The 21836-nt window shown below is 48.9% G+C and overlaps 1 protein-coding gene across 11 annotated transcripts in view; it reads left to right on the forward strand.

The window, feature by feature from the left end:
• The window catches only part of MTCL1 (microtubule crosslinking factor 1), a 123274-nt gene extending 106890 nt beyond the window's left edge, over positions 1-16384 (forward strand). For 5 of the 11 annotated variants that reach the window (XM_060311014.1, XM_030836637.2, XM_060311018.1 and 2 more), the window contains 5 exons: positions 135-389; positions 5070-5366; positions 7223-7254; positions 8665-10150; positions 15234-16384. In XM_060311014.1, coding sequence (XP_060166997.1) covers positions 135-389; positions 5070-5366; positions 7223-7254; positions 8665-10150; positions 15234-15428 — 2265 coding nt within the window. In that variant the 3' untranslated portion in view covers positions 15429-16384. Of the gene's footprint in view, positions 1-134; positions 390-5069; positions 5367-7222; positions 7255-8190; positions 8303-8664; positions 10151-10470; positions 12824-15233 lie in introns of those variants that run through there. The other 6 variants (XR_009566508.1, XR_009566507.1, XR_009566506.1 and 3 more) reach the window with 6 other exon arrangements.
• The last annotated feature ends 5452 nt before the right edge of the window (positions 16385-21836 follow it).

Raw genomic sequence — 21836 nt, forward strand, 5'->3', positions numbered from 1 at the left:
CTTCCTCCATAAGATTGGTCAGATCTTGGTTTAAACATGTTTCCAGGGATAATACATGAACGTGCTGAGATTTTCTTCACCTACTAATGCGAGGCTGTCAGGGACTAAGTTCCTAAGTCTGTTCTCCTTGACAGCTGGAAGCGAAGACTGAGAAAAGCTTGGGAGACCTGGGCTCCTCTGCTGACAGCAAAGGGGTGTTCATGAAGGAGAGGGAGGCACAGCAGAAGCTCCTGGCTGACAGTCATGGGCTGGTCATGGACCTGCGATGGCAGATCCACCACAGCGAGAAGAACTGGAACCGAGAGAAGGTAGAGCTTCTCGACCGCCTGGACCGGGAGCGGCAGGAGTGGGGGCGGCAGGAGAAGGAGCTCCTGTGGAGAATCGAACAGGTGAGGATGCCCCAGGGTAGGAGGTGAGGATGCCCCAGGGGAGGAGGCGGAGACGCCTGACCTGGAAATCAGAGCACTCAGAAGGGGAAAATCAGACAGCTCGGAGGTCTCTGCTGCATCAGGCTGATGTAGGGGCTTCCAGAGGAAGAGGAAGAAATCCTAGGAGTTCTGGTGTTGGAGACCTAGGCTCAGCCCTCCCATGACACAGACCTTTTCATCGGAAAGTCTGTGGGTAACTTCCCTGTGTGTGTACGGTTGGGGGGTAACTTTTTAAAGGTGTTTAAAGACTAAACTTGAAAGATGAGATTATTTCAGGCCTTAGGAAGTGATTTCTACCAAAAAGCAAACTAGCTTTTAAGTCTGCCACTAAAGATGTGGTCATGGTGACTGCTCCAGCTTGAATGGAATTGTTATCCATTAGTAAAGAAACTGCTGAAGTCAGTAGGAAGTCAGGCTGTTTGCACCTGCTGTGGGTCTTGTGGAGCTGTGATTAGACAGGACACAGTCGGGAAGTGACTGATCGTTCATCATCTTCAGCTAAACAAACACTGAAAAATGTAGATGAGTTCTGTGGGGAAGGGGGAGTTGTTGTTCTAGAGGTAATCACTCCCTGCCTTGCGTCAGACTTAGGACAGTTTGTGTGGCTGCAGTCCTGCCTGAGTAGTGCACAAATTAAATTTTCACATGAAACTGATGAAGGAGTGGGATTCTACCCTGGCTGGATTTTTACATAGCATGCACTGTAGTTCAGCCTGTCACACTTATAAATTCAGGAGGCCTCAAAGAAATGTATTAATCAATAAACTGAATGCAGGAAAAATAACTTCATTATTCTATTATAAATATCCATGCTGCCTTTTGGAAAATGTGCTGTATTATCCCTAGACATGGGACCTGTGTTCTGCAGGTGCAGTGGCAAAGGTCCGTTTCTGCTCACTGCTGAGATGGGAGGGGGCGAGGGAGAGAGAACTGAAAAGGACCAGGAATCTTTGGCTCTGAAACCTCTGAGCAGAAGTGCACTGCAGATAAAGAGGCCCGACATCCTTCCTGGGTTTGGTTACTCACACAGCTGAGTCACCAGACTGGTAGATGATATGGCTCATTTTAAAATTCCCCAAATTCTATCGAAGGAAAGTTGGCCACTTCCTGTTTGGCCTAGAAATGTGGCACCTGAGAAGACTCTTCTGTCTTAAATCCCCTGTGTGCCTGTGCTCAATGCAGAGGATCAGCTGTCGGGTGGGAATCGTAGGGGCAGATGCAGCACATACCCTTACAAAGTGGTCACGGATTCATCCGTTGTTCGTTAACCAGTATCCTGGCTCCTCCAGGTACCTCGTTATCAGGGAGGGTCCCTCCTGGCCATCCCTCCAGGACCGTACACACTGTCCCTCCCGCACCCCAGCAAGGCCATCGTCATCACCCCTTTGCCCGTGAGCTGTAGGCTTGTTGGTCTCATCATGGCTTCATTTTGGAAGTCACACGTTGGATGTAAGTTAAGCAAGTCTTTTAAGGGCTTCATTTTACTTTGAGAAATGAGGAATTTCTAGTAAAGGAAAAATTAGTAAGACATCCCGTGACATTTAATGTTCGAAGAGTTAATGCCCTAGGGATGAACAGCCACCCCATTTTAAGACTATCTTTGGAAAGATGAGTGGGCAGGGGCTGAACTCCACTTCCAGACTGTCACTACTGCCATGGCCCTACCACAATGACAGCCTCAGAACCTCAGTCATCAAGGTTAACATCTTTGAGCAAAATGGACTCAAGACACGTGGGTTCTGGGGCGTTCATTCATCTGTTCCTGAAATCTGTGTGGTGGATCCCGCAGGCTTTGTACAATGATTTCATTGCTGTTTTTAGAAGAGGGTTTGTTGATGCTTCAGATATGCAATTGTGGCTTTCAAAAATAAATCCAGCCTTCCCCCCCACAAATAATTGACATTTAAAAAATCACAGTACCCAATCCTGAAAATGAGGAAAAGCAGGTATTCTCTGTAAAAGAGGAAATTGGCTGAAGTGTAGTGTGTGTAGATTTTTTTTTAATCAGTTATTGAGTTGTTTATTCATTTAACTTTTAGCTGCACATTCCGTAGATGTGCAGACATCTACAACAAGACACGTAGACAAACATTCTTCATAACGTATGCCCCTCGATATCTATGTGGTGGGCCGTGTAACCTTGTCTGTGATGACCTAATACAGATGGCGAAAGAAGTAACACTAAATCCATTTTCCACTTTGAGAACACATGCTTCGTACTTGCCCGGTGGTGTTGAATTCCTACATAATTTCTGTGCCACGTGAGGCATCTGATATGACGAATGACTGTGGGAATGTGGTTAAGGTCATGTAACGCACACCATCTTATCAGCATCTGTCTCAGCCCAGATCTGATGCGTGAGAGTTAACTTTCCTGGAGTTACACTACTTTCTCCTCCGAATTGTTCAGTCTGTTAGCCTGCAGAGGCCTGAGGAGTTGGCTGTGGTAAAGAACTAAATGAAAGCTCCCAGGTCATTCTTCTTCCAGTGACTTCCTTAAATCAGTTACCTCTGCAGCATGAAAGGCTGTTCTTTTAAAACCTGTGTACAAAGTAACCTTTCTTCTTGTGAGCAATTCAGGTAAAGTGACATTCTCAAGGGTTTACTGTTGCCTGCAAACCTTGTAAATTTGGTGTTTGCTTTATAAGTTGTTCTACTGCAGGACTCTAAGTACAGTAGGTGCTGATGCCTGGTTTGAAATGACTCTCCTAGGAAACCCTATCCTTGTAGGGACCATTTATTCTATGACAGCACTGCAGAGGCATCTTGGCCGCAGAAACCTCCCGCTGAAACCACTCCAGCTCATTTTTAGGGAACCTAACCAACACTTACAGCTTTAGTGCACACTGCTCCTGGCTGCCCAGGTTTATTCTTGAAGCCCCACTCTGCTGAGTGAGAATGTGCTGGATCATAGCTCTCCCCTGTAGTCACTCTCCCCGCTCTTCACACACACCCTCCGTGCACATTTACAGCTTCAGGTGGGATTCTCGCATTTTAATTCTGTGCCCGAAACAGCTTGGAGATGATCATATGTTGAAACTAAATTACACTGACATGCATTAGATGAACATAATAAAAAACTTTCCTTTTCATTTTTTCAAAAAAGAAAGCATTTAGCATCTTTGAGAGCTATGTCACTGGGGAGGGGGTAGAGAGCAGAGGGGGCTGAGCTGAAAGCCCCGGTGACTTGCTTGTTCCCTAATTCAACTGGGATTCTGCCTCAAACTCTAACATTTAAGATGCAGCTGCTTGAATCGCCATCTTTCTCCTAAAATGAAGATAATACCCTGAGGCTGGTTCCACCACCTCAGGAATTGCTAGAAATGAGTAAAAGTCCCCATGACTCCTCATGGCTTTGTTCCCTATGACACACAGGCCACACTTATCCAGCTTGCTGATGAAGGCTTGAGTTAGGACAGGAGGTGTAGTTTGTGAAAGATGCCTTGTTAAAGGGTAAATAAATGTGCTTCCAAGGGAGGGTCAAAGCCTCTGGGCACCGTCTCAGCACCACTTCTGCCGCCCCTGCCCTTGAGTTCAAGTCCAAAGAGCAGCCAGGGCGTGGAGTGTGTGAGCCGACCTGTCAAAGGTGCTTTCTGCCTGTTTTGGAGGGGAGCTCGGGAGGGTCCAGGGCAGCCCCTCAGGGCTCCTCCATGGAGAGGGCACTGCAGGCACGCGTGTCTCTGCCTGTCCCTGTGGTTCCACGCGGCTCCTCCTGAAGGGCCCCCTGCTGTGAGGACATGAGGCGTTCGTTTATCAGTGCACCCAGGCCCAAGGAATCACGCAGGCCTCAAGGGGGGTCGGTGGTGGTCCTGCTGACGAACAGCGAGCTTTACGCTGGGCCCGGCCTGCAGCCCTCCCACAGCCCCAGAGAGAGGGGCACCCCTGTTACAGGTAGGGACACTGAGCTGAGATGGCCAGCCACACACACTGGTTGCAGGTCTCCTGAGGTTTCCCCACTGCTGCTGCTTGCATTTACCAAGTCAGAGAAAACTATGACTCCAAACTACGTGGCTCATGTTTTTGTTTCTTTTTCTAGTCGTACCAGATCTTTAATTACCTCTGTAGCTAAATTTTAATCCTCTCAAGCAAAGTGTCAGATGTTTTCGACACCCAATGGTTATAACCCAGGTGATCACTCGGGATTTATGTAGGACCCATTTCAAATAATTTGGAGATCATGCTCTGTTGTTATTTAGCAACTCTGCTAGTTAGGAAAATCGAATTCACCCTCAGAAGTTTGCTATCACTGATGGCTTTCCACTGAGTGTGCCTCACGTTCTGAAGGTAATTACCGAAAGGGAGTTCTAAATGTGTCGTTTGGTAATGTTAGATTAAAAAAATCCATGTGTAATTTCCTGTGAGCACAGTACTCAGTTACATACAGTAACATATTCTCATCAGAAGGAGCTGGCTTGCGTGTGGTTAATGCAGATTTTTCTAGTCCATATAAAATTGTGATTTTTCTTTTCAAAAAGCATTTGTGATGTGTTACTTTTGAAATTAAGGTCAGAACTTTAAGAACGTAGACTTCTCACCATCTTTCAGATAGACCATATGTTAATTCCAAACTGTGGAGAAACCACGACCTTAGGGAGCAACACACAGAAAAATGAGGCTGTTTTCATTTTTAAAACCCTCAAGTTGCAGAAAGTGAACAGTCCCCGGAGAGGTGGCAGTTTCCTCTGTGATCAAAAGGAAGGCGATGTCCACCCCTGTGCCCACACGGGGAGCCCCTGGGCACCCCACCCCACGGGGACGTGGCCCTGCATGGACACTGACTCCAGCACGTTTGAGGACCAGCCGCTGTCCAAGCTGAAGGAATCGGACAGGTGCTCGGCCCGGGAGAACCTCTACCTGGATGCCCTGTCCTTGGACGACGAGCCAGAGGAGCCTCCAGACCGCAAGCCCGAGAGGGAGTTCAGGAACTGCTTCCCCGAGGTCAGCCTGGGTTGGGGTCTAGTTACCTGCGGCAGGACCGAGGGCAGGGGCTTGGGAAGCCGCCCGAGTGGCTGGCAGGCCCCTGGTTTTGCATATCACAGCCTCTGGGGTCAGTAAAAACGAACCCTTCATGATGCAGGAGCTTTGCTTGGTGGTCCTGACCCCAGGCTCCCTGCTTCACTTAGCTGCTTGTCTCAGGTTCAGAAATTCAGGGCTTGGGTCCTGCGTGAATGGGAGTCTCAGGAACGGGAGTGTCCAGTGAAACACAAGAGGAAATATTGGGTTGACCAAAAAGTTCGATCAGTTTCAAGTAAATATAAAAGACACTTTTCATTTTCAGCAAGAATTTTATTTAACGACGTATTCATTAACCAAACGAACTTTCTGGCAAACCCAATAGATCATCCTGGAAAGTGTAGAGCCGCAAGTTTTCTTAAAGTCATAGGACGGCCTTCTGACTCCAGAAAACATTAATAACAGGAAAAAATCTGCTTTAAAGAAAGTAACAAATGTCACTAACCAATGACATACAATAAATACCTTATCTGTGCAAAGGGGAAAAAATCCAACACTAGAAACCTATGTAACTTAGATCAGCAAAGAGAAGAGCTTAGCTCTGGGCAGAAATCTCCGCGGCACAGCACTGGGCTTTTTTGGTTATGACGTTCTAAAAACTGGGATTTAAAGATTGATTTTAGGAATCATACCTGTGAGCCAATCTCACAGTGGCTGCACCTGTCATTTGACACGCTCAGCAGACGGGGTACCCGTCAGGCAGGGATGTTGAAGTGGGGGATCACCCTCAGTCACAGGTCGGCGAGGTCAAGTGCCTTCTCCTCAGCACCTGTACCCAGCAGAGGTGACAGCGCCAGCATGCCACCCCGGGGATCTAGTGGCATCGTCTCCTATGCCATTCTCAAAGCAGTGGCCAGATCCCACGGGAGGGCTCCCTGGGGGACGCTTAGGTGGTTTGCTGTGCCAGGACTCAGTCGCAATACCTCCAGGGCTCACTGGGCCTCGCTCCCCTCAGGACTGGTCCGCACGGGGGTGTCCTCAGGAGGACCGTGTGTGCATGTTCTCTTCTTTAGCAGAGGTCACTGTACCTTCCCTGATTCCCAAGGGCGATATTTAAAACAAAGAGCCCTCTACGGATGTCACACCGACTTTTTGCATTTCTTATTGCAGTACAGTTGGTGTGCAATGTAAGCTGCAGGTGTACAACAGTGATTCACAATTTTTAAAGGTTATGCTCCCTTTAGTTATTATAAAATATTGGCAGTATTCCCTGTGCTGTACAATACATCCTTGTAGCTTATTTATTTTATACGTAGTAGTCTATACCTCTCACACCGACTTCTATAGACAGGCTGAGGCCAAGAGACGTCTCTCCCCAACTTGCTCTCACCCTTGTCTTCCCTTCCTTCTTCTCCTCCATCTCCTCCTCCTCCCCGTTCTCCCTCTCCTCTCTTGCGTTTGTTCTCTCTCTCTCTCACACACACACACTCACACTCACACACTCACACACATTCAGTCATTAACGAGGCAGCTTTGAAGCTCACGTGCTTAGTGATGCCCTTTGAGGAGCACAGGAGAGCCACTTTGTGACAATGTTTATAGACAATTTTTCTCATTCACGTGGGCCCTCCCTGGACTCAGAGGCTCTAACCCCTCATCACCCCTGGATTCTGGTGTCATTATTGTACTTCAAAGGGCTGAGAGGCAGAGGCACTCTTGGCCCAAACTTGGCTCCCATGTACGTTTTAAATGGTATTGTCCTAAGAAAAAAACAAATCACTTAGCACCCTGAAGGCCAGCCAATGTTAACCAATTCAGATAAACTTCCTTCTTCTTTATAGGAAGAAGAAAATCACAAGGGAAATCTTCAAAGGTAAGTAAGAGTGATGAAATGATAGTAGACTACTGCAGTAAAATCCTCCTGGTCTTGGGCTTCCCTGGTGGCACAGTGGTTAGGAATCTGCCTGCCAATGCAGGGGACACAGGTTTGAGCCCTGGTCCGGGAAGATCCCACATGCCGTGGAGCAACTAAGCCTGTGCGCCACAGCTACTGAGCCTGTGCTCTAGAGCCCTAGAGCCACAACTACTGAGCCCGTGCTCTGCAACAAGAGAAGCCACTGCAATGAGAAGCCCCTGCTCACTGCAACTAGAGAAAGCCTGCACACAGCAACAAAGACCCAATGCAACGAAAAATTTACAAAAACCTCCTGGTCTTAAAATTCTATCTTGGCACTGCAGTGTACTGTGACACTCTTCAAAAATGACTTAAGAGTAAAACTTCTGGATAAGTAGTTGCTTTATTATTAATTTCATAAATACGGCATTTTAAATTATTAGCAACAAAAAGGCCAGTGCTGTGCTGCGTTCATGTGTGTGTCAGTGTCACAGTAAGAGCTGTGTGATTAGAGTTGTGTATATAAGGAGATGATTGTGTTAAATGGTTTTTGAAAAGTCCATGGAAACCCTTTCTTCTAATTTAGTCTGATTCTAGTAACCCATATATGTATGGCGGGACATGTCTGAAAAGGCACATGTAAGCAAATTTGTTTAAATTGAGTAGAGAGGGAAGGGGAGGACTGAGCCTGTGGGTGGGTCTGGGCAGGGCCAGAGGGGATTTCTGTTTGAAATGGTGTTGAAATCACTCGCCAGCCTGATCACACCTTCCACTGCCCCTCCTCTCCTCCACATCTTCTGTTGGCCTTGGGAGACTGTTAGTGCTTTAAGCCAATAGAGGATGAGGCCCATGGGCAGAGAAGGCTTCAGGTCACAGTTGCTTTGTGGTGGCGTCTCTCCCTCCCCGCCGCTCCAGTTTCTCGTTTGGATTGGGACTGTGGTGTGTTCACGTCTGTGGGATGCGCGCCTGCTCTAATGCCGGGAACTCGGGAAGCTCCCGCAGCTTCGACATTGAAGGTGCCCATCAAGTACGTGGAGAGGCCAGGCCACAGCATCCATGCACTGAACTAGAATATTGCAGAGCAGGGTTAGAGCTTAGCGTTGACTGCCCCGGAGCCCCACCTCTCTCACGGTTTTGAGGGTTGGCTGTAGTAAATTCTGACCAATACAAGGCTCCTGCAGCAATTCCAGAGCCATAAAAGCCTGTTGGACACCAGAGGGTCAGCCCAAGAGTGGAAAACATCAGGCAGCTGGGACGTGTCCTGACCCTTCAGGAGGAGAGACAGGCACTGTGCATGTGGGCAGGACACAGGCTGTGCTGGGTCGGGGGTTCCAGGGCCGTGGCTCCCTAGCCGGTGGCAGCTGACACCTCTCCTCTCCCCTTCCCCAGGGCCGTGTCCGTCTCATCCATGTCTGAGTTCCAGCGCTTGATGGATGGCTCTCCCTTCCTGCCAGAGAAGGGCCTGCCCACCACCAGCAGCAAGGAGGACATCACCCCACCCCTCTCCCCAGATGACCTCAAGTACATCGAGGAGTTCAACAGCAAGAGCTGGGACGACAGGCCCCCCGACCCCTGGGCGGACAGGACCGAGGCGGGTCGGGCGAGGCCCGAGGCCAGCACCGACCCTTTCTCCGACTCCTCCTGGTACCTCACCACGAGCATCACCCTGACCACGGACACCGTGACCAGCCCGGAGCACTGCCAGAAGCAGCTCCCGCGGAGCCTTGTCTGCGCCGAGCAGGCCGGGGTGAGGATGCTGCACAGCCCGCCCGCCGTGCGGAGGCTGGATGGCACTGTGGTGGCAGGCGGTGAGGGCAGGGCCCGAGGGGGCCCGGGGGACACCAAGGGGGGCTGTTCTGAACACATTGTTAGGTGGCCCTGTGCCCCCTCCAAGCACCCCCGAGACTACACGGAGGGTGGGCTCTGGCCCCCCGACAGCACCCTCGGTTTCTCCTCCCCGCTGCACAGCCTGGAGACGTCCAAGAACCTGAGTGATGACATGAAGGAGGTGGCCTTCTCCGTCAGCGCTGTCTGCTCCAGCCCCAGGGAGCCTCTGGTCAAGGACACGGCCTGCCAGACCAATGGGTCCCGGACAGCAGGGACGCAGACCATCCAGACCATCAGCATCGGCCTGCAGACCGAAGCCCTGCGGGGCGGCGCCGTCACCAGCAGCCCCCACAAGTGTCTCACACCCAAGGCAGGGGGTGGCACCACGCCCGTGTCCTCCCCCTCCCGCGGCCTCAGGAACAGGCAGCTGGCCCCCGCCATCGAGAAGGTGCAGGCCAAGTTTGAACGCACATGCTGCTCCCCCAAGTACGGGTCTCCCAAGCTGCAGAGGAAGCCCCTCCCCAGAGTGGACCAGCCAAGCAGCAGGACCTCCCCGGGGCTGGCCCCGAAGGGCTGCGGCGAGTCAGCCTGGGCCCGTTCTACCACCACTCGGGAGAGCCCCGTGCACACGGCCATCAACGACGGCCTCTCCAGCCTCTTCAGCATCATCGACCACAGCCCTATGGTGCAGGACCCCTTCCAGAAGGGGGTGCGGGCCGCCAGTCGGTCTCGTTCGGCAGAGCCCCCGCCGGAGCTGGGCCCAGGCCAGGACACGAGCCCCAGCTCCCGAGGCCGGTCGCCCAGCCCGGTCGGGGGTGGCTCCGAGACGTGCAGGGAGGAAGGGGGAGAGGGCACGCCTGCGAGGCAGGACCTGTCTGCTCCCCCCGGCTACACGCTCACCGAGAACGTCGCCCGGATCCTCCACCGGAAGCTGTTGGAACACGCCTTAAAGGAGGAGCAGAGGCAGGCCGCCCACGGCACCCCCAGTCTCAGCAGCAACGGCCCCGTGGGAGAAATGACGGTCAGAGCCGAGCCAGGGTCCATCGAGGTAAAGGAGGCTGAGTATCCCACCCCCTCCCCCTGCGGCTCGTCCTTTTCAGGGTCAGCACAGCTGACCCTGGGGCTGTACCAGGTTATGTGAGTTCAGGAGGTTCAGGGGAGGATGGAACAAGCAGGAACGCAAACCCTGAGCTGCTTCTTAAAAGAGAACTTGGTTTTATTGCCGTCAGTGATCCTCTGAGGACCATGAGCTGGTTTTCCTAAGTAGCTCAGGGATTGACTCAGGTCCTCCACTGTGGCCTCAGCGATCCATGCTTGTCTGTTTATCAGGGCTTTTCATTTGGGTTCATATTTCCCCTCCTTCTGTAGGAGTTTGTGTCCTGGGAGCGTGTGTGGGCAACATCAGGCTTTCTGCTCCAGCTGTGTGTGTGATGAAGAGAGAGGGTTTTGACAGGGTGGACATAGAAGACCTCTCGTCAGGACCTACAGGAGGAGTGTCTGGATCCCAGCGCTGGCTTCAGTGCAGACAGTGGGTTCACGTCTCACAAATCCCATTACCCTCTCTGTATGCGTGCGTTCTCTTAGCAGTAAGACCAGGTGAGACGAATGGATAAGGTCAAAATCCTGCCTTCATACAATGCGATTATTATCCTTATCCCCTTAAACATCACCTATTATTATGTTACCTGTGACCACACTTATTATCCACATTGTCACATATTATTATGTGATTATTATTATTGTATCCCTCCCCCCTTAAGGTTATTTGCAAATCAGTCGATCTTGAATTCTGCCCTGATCATACCCACATGTGGCATAACTGGACCACGGCAAGGATGAGCGAAATAAAACAAAGCCCGATGATGATGCCGGGGGTGAAAACGGTGGTGATGTTGGCCTTATCGTTCACGCAGTGCCAGAGGAGGTTTCCCAGCCCTTGGTCAGACACCCTTATGTGTAGACCTGGGGGTGAGGCCTGACCCACCAGGAACCCAGATGCAAAACCTCCACAGCAGTGGAATCCAGACACCGGTAGGCCTTCTCCAGGCTGGGCAGACAGCAGATGGTGAAGGTTAGAGAAAGACACACAGGCTCCCTCCCAAGGCTCTGCAGCCCCAGATGCACAGGTGAGGAGAGGAGGAGATGTATTTCCTGTGTCACCTGATCCACCTGCTGCCCCACATTTCCCAGTGGGAAAAGGAATGCTCAGTTTCCCAGTATAACCCAACAAGAGGCATTTAACTCAAAATACAGAGTTTAAATCTGAAATAGATTAAACCATGTGAAATTGCCAGTGGCCTACAGAAATGGCAACACCATATGGTTCAACCTAATAATATTGACAGTCTGTGGCCTACGCCTGCCAAAGGTACACGTCTCTGTGATAAAGCTGTGTGCTCTGAGAAGGAGGTTGTGTTCTCAGGTAACAAATGGTGTCTTCTGCGGGCTTGTTACCCCATCCCTCAGGTAAGTGGTTTGCTGCTGCAGAGGGTCTAGCTAGGTGAGTGCCACACCTTCTTGGAATGAGAGCTTTGTCCCAAGCATTAACTAGCTTGTCTGTGGTGTCCATTTATATTAGAGACATTTTGAGTCACGAATGAATGCTGCAGGCAATCTATGAGACCAGAAAGGAAATAGTGCTGTGATTGAGTCATTAAACCAAGGCATGAAAATGGCTTTATCCATATAAAGCTGTGTCCCCCTTTGGTCCTCTGTGAAGTGTCTGTTTGTTTAGATTTTCTTCTCACTCGGTGTGTTTACTACCAAAAGAGGTGATGGTTGATTTAAAGGGGGACCAGGCACGGTGTCAGGGGTTCAGAACTGGCATGGAGCTCTCACGGGCAGTGTTTAAATGTCGTGGGCTCTTTTTCCTTTGCTGTTGGAATTTGGCTTATTCTAGACTCCAGTGGAATTATTCCTCACCTGAACTGACTTACTATATTAGGCCCATTGGAGACCCCAAGACCCCTTCCCATCCCTCCCTAGACTTGTGGTAGTTTTTTTTCATTTCAAAATCAGAATGAATTCAGATTTCCCACCCTCCTCTGAGCCCATGTGGGAGAATCTTTCCCGGAGTGCTCAATGGGACATCTAACCGTGGGTGATGATGGAGTCATCCCTAGCCAGGAACGGGCACAGTAGGAAACTCCCTTTCTCCCCTCACTCTAAACCCCATGAGCTACTTATTCCTCTGTTTCTCTTGAAGACATAGCACCATTCTTTCTCTCTAGAAGCTGTGAGCAGGTCTGGTGTGAAGAGAGAGGATAATCTGGAAATGAATGTCTCAGTGGAAAATTCGAAGGGCAAGTTTTAGTCTGAGCTGCAGTCATTTGGTCATTGTGACTAAAACAATCTGGCTGTTTAATGGGCTCTGTTTCAAAAACAGCAGTCGTAGGGTGTTGGAAATGTTCAATGCCAAGGGGCAGCTCGGGAAGAAGAGAAGAATAGCCAGCGGAAGGGAGAGGTCTGTAGCTGTTCTGTCGTGAGGGCCCCTCCTACTCTGGCCAGGCGGGGGCCGGCCTGTGTGCCCGCTTCTGCAGGACCTCGCTTCTCCAGATGGCTGCCACCAGGCCTGTTGACTTTAAACCTTTACTGTTGTTCTTTTTTAAAAAGTACTTTCAAACCTACTTGCTTTTTCTCTTCTTTGTCTGTCTGTTCTGTCCAGAACCAAACTGTCTTACTAACTGCCCCCTGGGGACTCTAGCCCTGCCTGCCTCACGCCGTAAGTGCTTTCTTCCTTCTTTCCACCCTGTCTGGAGAGGTTGTCATGCATCTCAGGGCGGGCCCAGGGTCCACCTGCAGGGACCGATGGCAGGCCTGGATGGGACCACTTGCCCCCCGGGGTACTGACTGCTCAGTAGAGATCCCATTGAGATCTCCCCTCTCCTGTGCAGTCTGCAGCCAGTATGCTCCCGAAGGGGTAAAAGGACATTGGCCAGCGAGGGAACTGTCCAGCCTGCAGGGTCTCTGAGTTGAGCGTGTTCCCCGTAGGCCTGCCTGCTCACTGACATTTCGGTGGCTGTGCACGGCCATGTGCTATATAATAAGGTGTGACCATTACGCATAAGGCTTTTCTCTTTTTTTTCAAAAACCACACCAGAGGGAATAAATACAAATGTATCTTGCCCTTCCCAGTGGTCACCATAGGGGTCGTAGTAAGTGCTCAATAGATTTGTGTTAATTGACTAAACAACACAATTGTCCCTGCTCCAAAACTGCAGAATCACCTTCAGAGCCTGAATCAAAGCTTGTGAGAAAATACCAACCTTGTTTCTGATCAAGGATATAGTTACCCACCCGCTTATCCACTGGCCTTAAATACAACTGGCTCTCAAAGAAAGACTAAGCACATGCCCCACGAAAAATGACAAAGAATGGCTCAAGAGGCCATTTCCAGAAGAGGTGCTGGGAAAAAACAGCATTGCTTGCTTAGATGTGCTGCTGTGATACTAAAGAGAACTTTGTTCCCTTGAACTCATGGTCACACAGCATTTCTTCTGTGCAGAGACGCTAGTGACGAGGTGGCACAAATTAACAGAAAACCCTTGTCACTCAGCATCAGCTTGTGCAGTGGTGTCCAAAAATCCTATGCCAGCAACCTCCACACACTGCTAGACAACACATATTACAAACCAACACACTTATACGCAACACAAACCACACATCTCTTGAGCCAGCGTCCCTCGTGCCCTGGGCTGGGCTAAGGTGAGGACGTTTCCTTTAATTTTGGCTGTTTCAGTGCTGACGTGTTTTCACAGGCGAGGTAGCTCTGGCTGTCGTGGTTTCCATTAGTGTAAGTGCTTTGCTGACGAGGCCTCCCTGTAGTCACGTGAAGCGCCACCAGCAGGTCCAGGGACATTAGAGTCATCGTGTGTGTGTCGATGCTCCTTTTCTGCTGCCCCTGGGCGGCGACCACTCCGCCATCGCTCCTGTGCCCCGCCCTCCATCTTCTCCCTGTCTCTTTGTCGCTCTGATGACTACATGCTCCTCATTCTGCTCTGCTCATCACATCTCTTTATATCTCTCGACTTACTTCCTGAGTGGCTCTGAGGTCCTTGTTCTGTGTTCTTCATCACAGTGGTTTCCCACCTCAGCCTCTTGTTGTGTGGGTGTCCGGGTGGATAGAACTCACCGTTTCCTCAGGTCACAGCTGCCCACACCTCTGTGCCCACAGATCTCAAGTCAGTGTCCTCTGTCCTGGCGTGCAGAGTAAGGACAAGTAGCTCAACAGTCTCTAATACCAAAAAAGGAGCAGCAGCCTTGAGAGGACGTACTGTAGGTGATTGGTCCCGGGGTTACTGGTCCTCAGAAGGTGCAGGAGCCCGTAGCATAGAAGCACAAGCACACTTGGGCTCCACTTGTTAAAATTTTATAAATTTTTGTTTGTTTCTTATTTTTAGCTGTGTTGGGTCTTCCTTGTGGTGTGCGGGCTCCTCATTGTCGTGGCTTCTCTTGTTGCGGAGCACAGGCTCAGTACTTGTGGCGCACAGGCTTAGTTGCTCTGTGGCATGTAGGATCTTCCCAGACCAGGGCACGAACCTGTGTCCGCTGCATTGGCAGGCGGATTCTTAACCACTGCACCACCAGGGAAGCCCGGGCTCCACTTTTTAAATGCTGCTGCCAGGAAGAGTCATTAGATAAAACCACCTAAATGAAAGTTTCTGCCTGCAGCATTATCTCCATGTGGTGGGAATTTAACACAGTGCCAGTCAACCTGGAATAAACGGTAGCAGAGTTGGTTTGAAGGTGCGCCCTGTGGCTGGTGCAGCCTGATGGAGTCATAGATCCCTTCATGGCCAACCTCTTAGGACTAGGCAGACCACTCAGGACTCTGGCTCCCCCTTCCATTCGCTGCAGCCCAATTCCGAAGGCGCCTCGTATACACACCCATCTCATGCCACGTTTTCATCATAATTTGCTATCTTCCCATTACTGTCGTCACTAGTCCTTCGTGTTGAATTCTTACCTTTTTAACTTATACTCCGTGAGCAATGTATAACTTAGCATTCAGAAGTTGCAGACACCCTGGTCTATTGCACTTGAGTCTACTGAGAAGTTTGTTTGGGGGAAATCACCTCCCAGAGGACCCGTCCGTCTGAGTAACCCTGTCTTTCTCTTCCTCGGCTTTGAAGGAACTCCCTTGTTCTGCACTAGCTCCATCCCTAGAACCCTGCTTCTCCAGGCCCGAGAGACCAGCAAACCGTCGCCCTCCGTCCCGCTGGGCCCCACATTCCCCCACTGCCTCACCAGCTCCGTCACCCAGAGACCTGACCTCCTTGGAGGAGCTCGGCGACGAGGGGCCGCCCGGGGAGAAGCCACACCTGTGATGCAGGCCCGCATGGATCATCTGGAATAATTCACTGTAATTGCATAACCACACCGTCATCATCAACCGAACTCTACCCCAAAAGGAGAGATCTGGTTTTCCCAAGGTCAAAGAATGTTTTTTTTTTTTAAAATAACACAGCTGCTGAATGTTCAACCTGTGAATCTGAGATGTTTCTAGAATGAAACAGTAAACGTGCCTGTAAGAACTTAATTTTTTTCATAGCTCAGAAAACTATTTTTGTCTCCATCTTTTTTACAGAAAGTATATTAAACAAAAGTAAATAAGATATAAATTTAAAAAAAAGTTTTTAAGAGATTCTGAACACCCTCGCGCGCGATACTGACTGCCTCACTGTTAAATTTGCACTGTTAACATTTGGTTTGGTTTATTTCCACGTTGAATTAGAGTGTTTTAAGTTAATTTTATTTTGTCAGTGTTCTTGTTTTTTAAGAGTTTTTGAAATGCTTCAGACTGTCTGATTCAGTGAACTTTTTGTAATGAAAAAACCATGAAGGCAGATCTCCTATACCCTTGAGGGGATAGATGGCAGCATTCTGGAAAGGTAGAGAGGCCTCAGCCGGGTTGCCCAGACCTGCTGTATAATCCACATATTCTTCTCGACCTGCACGTCTTTGGGTTCGAAGCACTGGGGTGCATGTACATACCGCTGCTGTGGTCTCGCCCCGCTTGTGTGAGCCCTCTGTCCCACTGTGATATGGTGTGAACCCCCTCGTACTGTACTGTTGTTGTCTTCTCACATTGATGATACAACAGCAATGGCATTTTAAAATTATTGTTAAAAGATTAACAGGCAATACAGTGTTTACTCCAAATTTCCTTGTTTAAGGAAAAACACTACAAAAAGTCCTGAGGATACCAAATGGAAAGAGAGGGTTGTGCCTCGGAGTCTGTATGAGATGATGATGAAGAAGAAATAAAGCCTTTACAAGACGGCGCCTGTCCCAGACCTTGTCTCACACACCCTCCGCCTTTTCCTAACTACTCAAGCAAAAGTTTCCATTGGAGGGGGGTGAGGTGGGGGGGTCATACAGCCACTCACGTATCTGACTGGGAGGCACTGTGAGTGCACAACGGCCTTGCAGTTTCTCTGCAAGGGCATCCTGGAATAAACAGGCGACTACATTTTTGCTAAAAAAGCCAAAATGGGTGGGCGAGGGGGTGTGAGGAAAACAGTTATCCACAGTCAGAATGCGCCCGCCCTCTCCCCTCCTTGGAAGGTGGGAGAGGCCGTTTCCATCCCTGGACTGAGATGCAGCCCAAGCTGCCAGTGTTTGATAAGTAGCAGTTTACGAAGAAGTGGTGCTGATGAAGAAAACAAGAACTATTTCAGGCTGAAGCTTCTAGCTGTAATCTTTCAGTAACAAACCCGCTATGTTGTAAGTTATTTTCCCAGTATTACCACAGTTCCATTACCATTAAACTAAATATTTTTTTCATAAACACAAAGTACTGTTGGACATTGGAGCCTGCTGTAGCTGCTGCAGAGAACAGCCTGACAGTTCCTTAAAAAGTTAAACAGTTACCATATGATCCAGTAATTCCACTTTTGGGTGTAGGCCCAGGGGAACTGAAAGCTGGGACTTGGACAGATACTTGTTCACCCATGTTCACAGCAGCTGTATTCACAGTAGCCAAAAAGTGGAAACAATACAAGTGTCCATCGATGGATGACAGATAAACAACATGTGGTTCGTCCATACACTGGAATACTCCAGCCTCAGGAAGGAGATTCTGGCACCTGCTACAGTGTGGATGAACTGTGAGGACACTATGCTACGTGATATAAACCAGCCACGAATACTGTATGATTCCACTTATCTGAGGTACTAGAGTAGTCAAATTCCAGATACAAAAGTAAAATAATGGTTAGCAGGAGTTAGCGAGAGGAAAGAACAAAGTGCTTAATGGGTGCAGAGTTCCAGTTTGGGAAGGTGAAAAAGCTTGGAAATGGATGATGGTGACGGCTGCACAATATGAATGTACTTAATGCCACTGAGCTCTACGCCTAAACATGTTTAAAATGGTGAGTGTTGTGTATATTTTACCACAGTAATAATTTTTTTTTTTTTGCGGTACGCGGACCTCTCACTGTTGTGGCCTCTCCCGTTGCGGAGCACAGGCTCCAGACACGCAGGCTCAGCAGCCATGGCTCACGGGCCCAGCCACTCCGCGGCATGTGGGATCCTCCCGGACCGGGGCATGAACCTGTGTCCCCTGCATCGGCAGGTGGACTCTCAACCACTGCGCCACCAGGAAAGCCCCACAGTAATAATTTTTAATGCAAAAAAGGAAATATTCTACTTAACCCCCTAGACACAGCTGTAGACAAACTATGAGCAAGTTGACAAAGATTTCTTTGAGGACCAGCCTCGGCCCACAGTACGTGCTGGGAGGTGCAACAACACTCTTCCCGTTGGAAGCAAGCAGGCAAGTTGTTGGTGCTCATAACGGGAAAAGTGCCAGCATCTAGCACAGTTACAATCCAGGACTCCCATCATTCCATTAGGACACGCCCTGTCTCCCAGCTCTGCTCTGTGTCACTTTATTCTCAGACAAGCATCCTAAACGTTGGCAACCCTTGTTCCCAGAAGCTCTTACTAGTTTAGCAACTCTGAGAGAAAGAGGATCTCTTACCAATAGCACCAACAAAAGCCCCAGGACTGAAGAATCTCATGGTTCTGCTTTAATTCACTCATCTCACTCTGAGCCTGTCACTGCCAGAATGGCCCAGCAAAGGGAAACCACCGGAGTGGTTAGGATAGAGGGGAAAGGGTGCCTAGAAGGCAGGGAAGGCTGAATGTGATGGTGGGGCACCCCGGAATTACAAGGAGAGGTTCTGGTCATCACGGAACTTGCTCTCTGGCTGGAGGAGATGAATTCCAGGCACAAATGCAGAAATGGCATGGTGTAAATCCAAGTGGTGCTTGAGCTGGGCTTGGGAGGAAGAGCAGGATTTAGCTGTGAAGGCAGGAGGGGTTGTCAGGTGGGGGAAGAGAAGGGGCAGAGGTGTGGGGAGGTGGTGATGGGACCTCTAAGCAGGGCAGGGCTGGAGGCAGAACCTGCAGGGACAAAGCCACGTTAGTGGCACCAGTGCCTTGAAAGCACTTTGGAACTTCTCCAACCATCCAGTTCTCTAATTGTTAGGCATTTGTATTCTTGAGTCCATTTACTGTGGAACCATTCCAACTTTTGCAAAGGCAAGACCAGAGGATGAAATCACTTGCTATGCTCCTGTCCAAATGGACGGCGAGGCACTAAGTAGGTAAGAGCAGCTGCTTGTCTCTTCATGTCCTCACCCGCCATCCTTAATGTGCAATTTGCTTTTATGTTCTAAACAAAGAAGCAGAGTCCTCAAACCCAGCTAAGAGCCCTCACACACACACACACACGCTGGGCGTGCCCTGCCCACTGGTCTCACCCAGCACCAGCCTGACATTCTCACCAAACTGCTGTCAGTCTGGCTGGGGGCAGCCACAGTGCAACTTTCCTTTTCTCTTCTGATGAAAAGGTAACCTTGTGACGTTAAGGTTTTCAGTATTACGTGTCTTCTCAAAAAATATATTTGCATGTGATAATTCTAATTCTCTTTAGCACAGTTGTGTTTCATCTACTTTCTTATTAAGCTTGCCAGAGTTATGCACATTTATTTTGTTCAAAAAATAGTTAAGTGCAACTATCATTTTCTCTTTTCTAATTCACTGATTCTTAAAATACACGTAAAACTTAGCATTTTAACCATTTTTAAAAACTATTTTAAAGTGTACGACTCAGTGGCATTTAGAACATTCACAGTGTTGTGCAATCATCACCACTGTCTAATCCCAGAGCACTTTCATCACCCTACAAGGAAATACAGCAGTTCCCCCCACAGTCCCTGGCACCCACGAACCTGCTTTCTGTCTCTGTGGGTTTGCCTATTCAAGACATTTCATATAAATGGAATCATACAGTGTGGCCACGTCTGGCTTCTTTCACCTAGCATGATGTTTTCAAGGTCCACCTACATTACTGTAGCCTGTGTCAGTACTTCCCTTTCAGAGTTGAATAACATTCCATTGTATGGATTACTGCATTTTGTTGATTCATTTTTAAAACAAAATGCTTTATTTACCTTAAACGGCCTGGATTATTCCCCAAAAGGAAGCAAGTCACAATGAATAATCAAGACACTCATCAATCAGTTTGCAAAATTAAGGCACTTTGGCATCTTTAACTCAAACATAGTTGTTTCCAGGGGCCACCAGTACATATTACACTTATGCTTTTGTTTGCATTTGGTCCTTTCAGCATCATTCTTCGATGCAGTGTGCACTGGAAACCAGTAGTAGCAGGAAATCTGGCTGAGTCATAAGCAAGTTGGCCATTTGAGTGAATCTGATGACACTGGGTCTTTAGTAAACTCTGGGCCACTCCACTCAGTGGAGAAATCTGGATTTGAATCCTGGTTTGAACACAAAGTAATGCAGCCTTAGGCCATCTCTTTGAGACTCATGTGAAGAATAGCAACAATACCTACTTGCCAGACATGTAAGGATTAAGGTTTACTGTGTACCTACTGTATGCAAGATACTACGCTAAGAGCTGTGAACACCAACTTTCAAGCAGAACAGAAAAGAGGCTCCGGGCTCTCACAGAGCTTATGTCCTGGTGGTGAGAAATGTGTAGTGGACAGGTGTGACTGTGATGGAGAAGAGCTAACTAAAAGGCTTCCCTGGGGAGAGACCCTCTGAGCTGAAGCCTGGGCAACAAGCAGCTGTCGGCCGGGCAGAGGACGTAGCTGGTGCAAAGCTGGGATGAGGAGCAGAGCCTGTCTGTTCCTGGAAGCGAAGGACGGGTACTGTGGCCTGAGAGGGGAAGGGGAGGCCTCACGGTGCACAGGAAAGAGTGAATTTTACGCTAGGTGGGGGGGAAATCCACTGAAAGGTATTAAGCAAGGGAGTTACTTTCTGGAAGACTACTGTGATGTGAGGATAAGGAGGGGCAAGATTGGAAGGCTTCCCGACAAAAGACTGTGGTGTTGGCCCAGAGGAGCCTGGTGGCCGCTCGGACAGTTCTGCATCACACCGCCAGGCTTGCCGCATGCCACTCATCAAGAGCTGGGCTTTAGGATCTGCTGCTGAGGATTCCGCGGGACCCACTGCCAAACGCCAGAATCTGCTGCAGTTGTTCAGATAAAAGCTGAACCAAGCCCTTATTCTTCTGCCGCCTCTCAGGCTGGGCCAGCAGCCTTGTCAGTGGCCTTGGGCCAAGAAGAACAGTCACCCTCTTAGCCCCCTTCCCTTCGGGGCACAAAATCACACAGCAAGCTTCTCATTTCTGTTTTGTTTTTAAGGTCTGCTCTTTCTCCAAAAGGAAGGTGGCACCTTCTAAGCTACTGTCATTTGTGATTTAGTAAAAATGGGTTCCTGCTCTGGGTGTGCAGATGGTGGGGGAGGGTTGGGGAGGCACCCAGTTATAAGCGCTGCACAGTGAAATAGAAGAGAATGGGATAGGAACACAAAGATAGCCGACTTCGTTTGTTCTAGGCCCAGTTTTGTCCATTAGATTCAATGAACCCAGTCCATTTCAAAGACAGAAGCTTCTATAACTTCCTAGTGAGCTCATAAACTTCAACAGGGCACCAGGAATGCAAACCTCACAATCCGCACAGTAATCCTGGGACAAATTCACCACTCATTATTCATCAACTCCAGCCTCCCTAGTACATGTGACTTTAGCTGATTAAAATAAAAACAAAGCACTGAAGACACTATGATGAAGTAGGTGCACCTGAAAATAGCTGGCAGCATTATAAATTCTGAATTCCAAATGTCTTGAGAATGACTAAGCAATAAGCAATTATCTGTAAACCTGTTTATACTTACTGAGTCATTTCACTTAGAGGAATTTACCCCAAGTAACTCCAGTGAAACCAATGTAGTTTGTATAATACATTCATAACAGCACAAATTATTCAGAAAAATCTGGAAACAGGCTAAACAAGTTATAGTTCATCAACAGATTGAATATTGTGCTCCTTCACCTAGAAAACATTCCTAGTGACCAGGGACTGGATGGACCTGTGGGGACTCAAACATAAATGTGATACAACTGCCCCTACGAGGCTCATCACCTGGTCAATGGTGTCCAACTACCTGGGCTCGAATCCTGCTTCACCACTTTCTAACAAAACACCGTCAGGAAAGTTACCTGTGCCCCCTAAGTCTCAGTTTTCTGCTATGCAAAATAAAAGCATTAATAATCATCACCTAATTAGCTAAGTTAGGTTAAGTTATGAGGTCTGGATAAGCTAATACTTGTCAAGCACTTAGAACAGTGCCTGGCACTAAGATTTGTTAAGTAAAATGATTATGCAAATGTCACATTATAAAACAATATGATACGT

Source organism: Globicephala melas, chromosome 13 (genome assembly GCF_963455315.2).
Source record: "Globicephala melas chromosome 13, mGloMel1.2, whole genome shotgun sequence".
NCBI lineage: Eukaryota > Metazoa > Chordata > Mammalia > Artiodactyla > Delphinidae > Globicephala > Globicephala melas.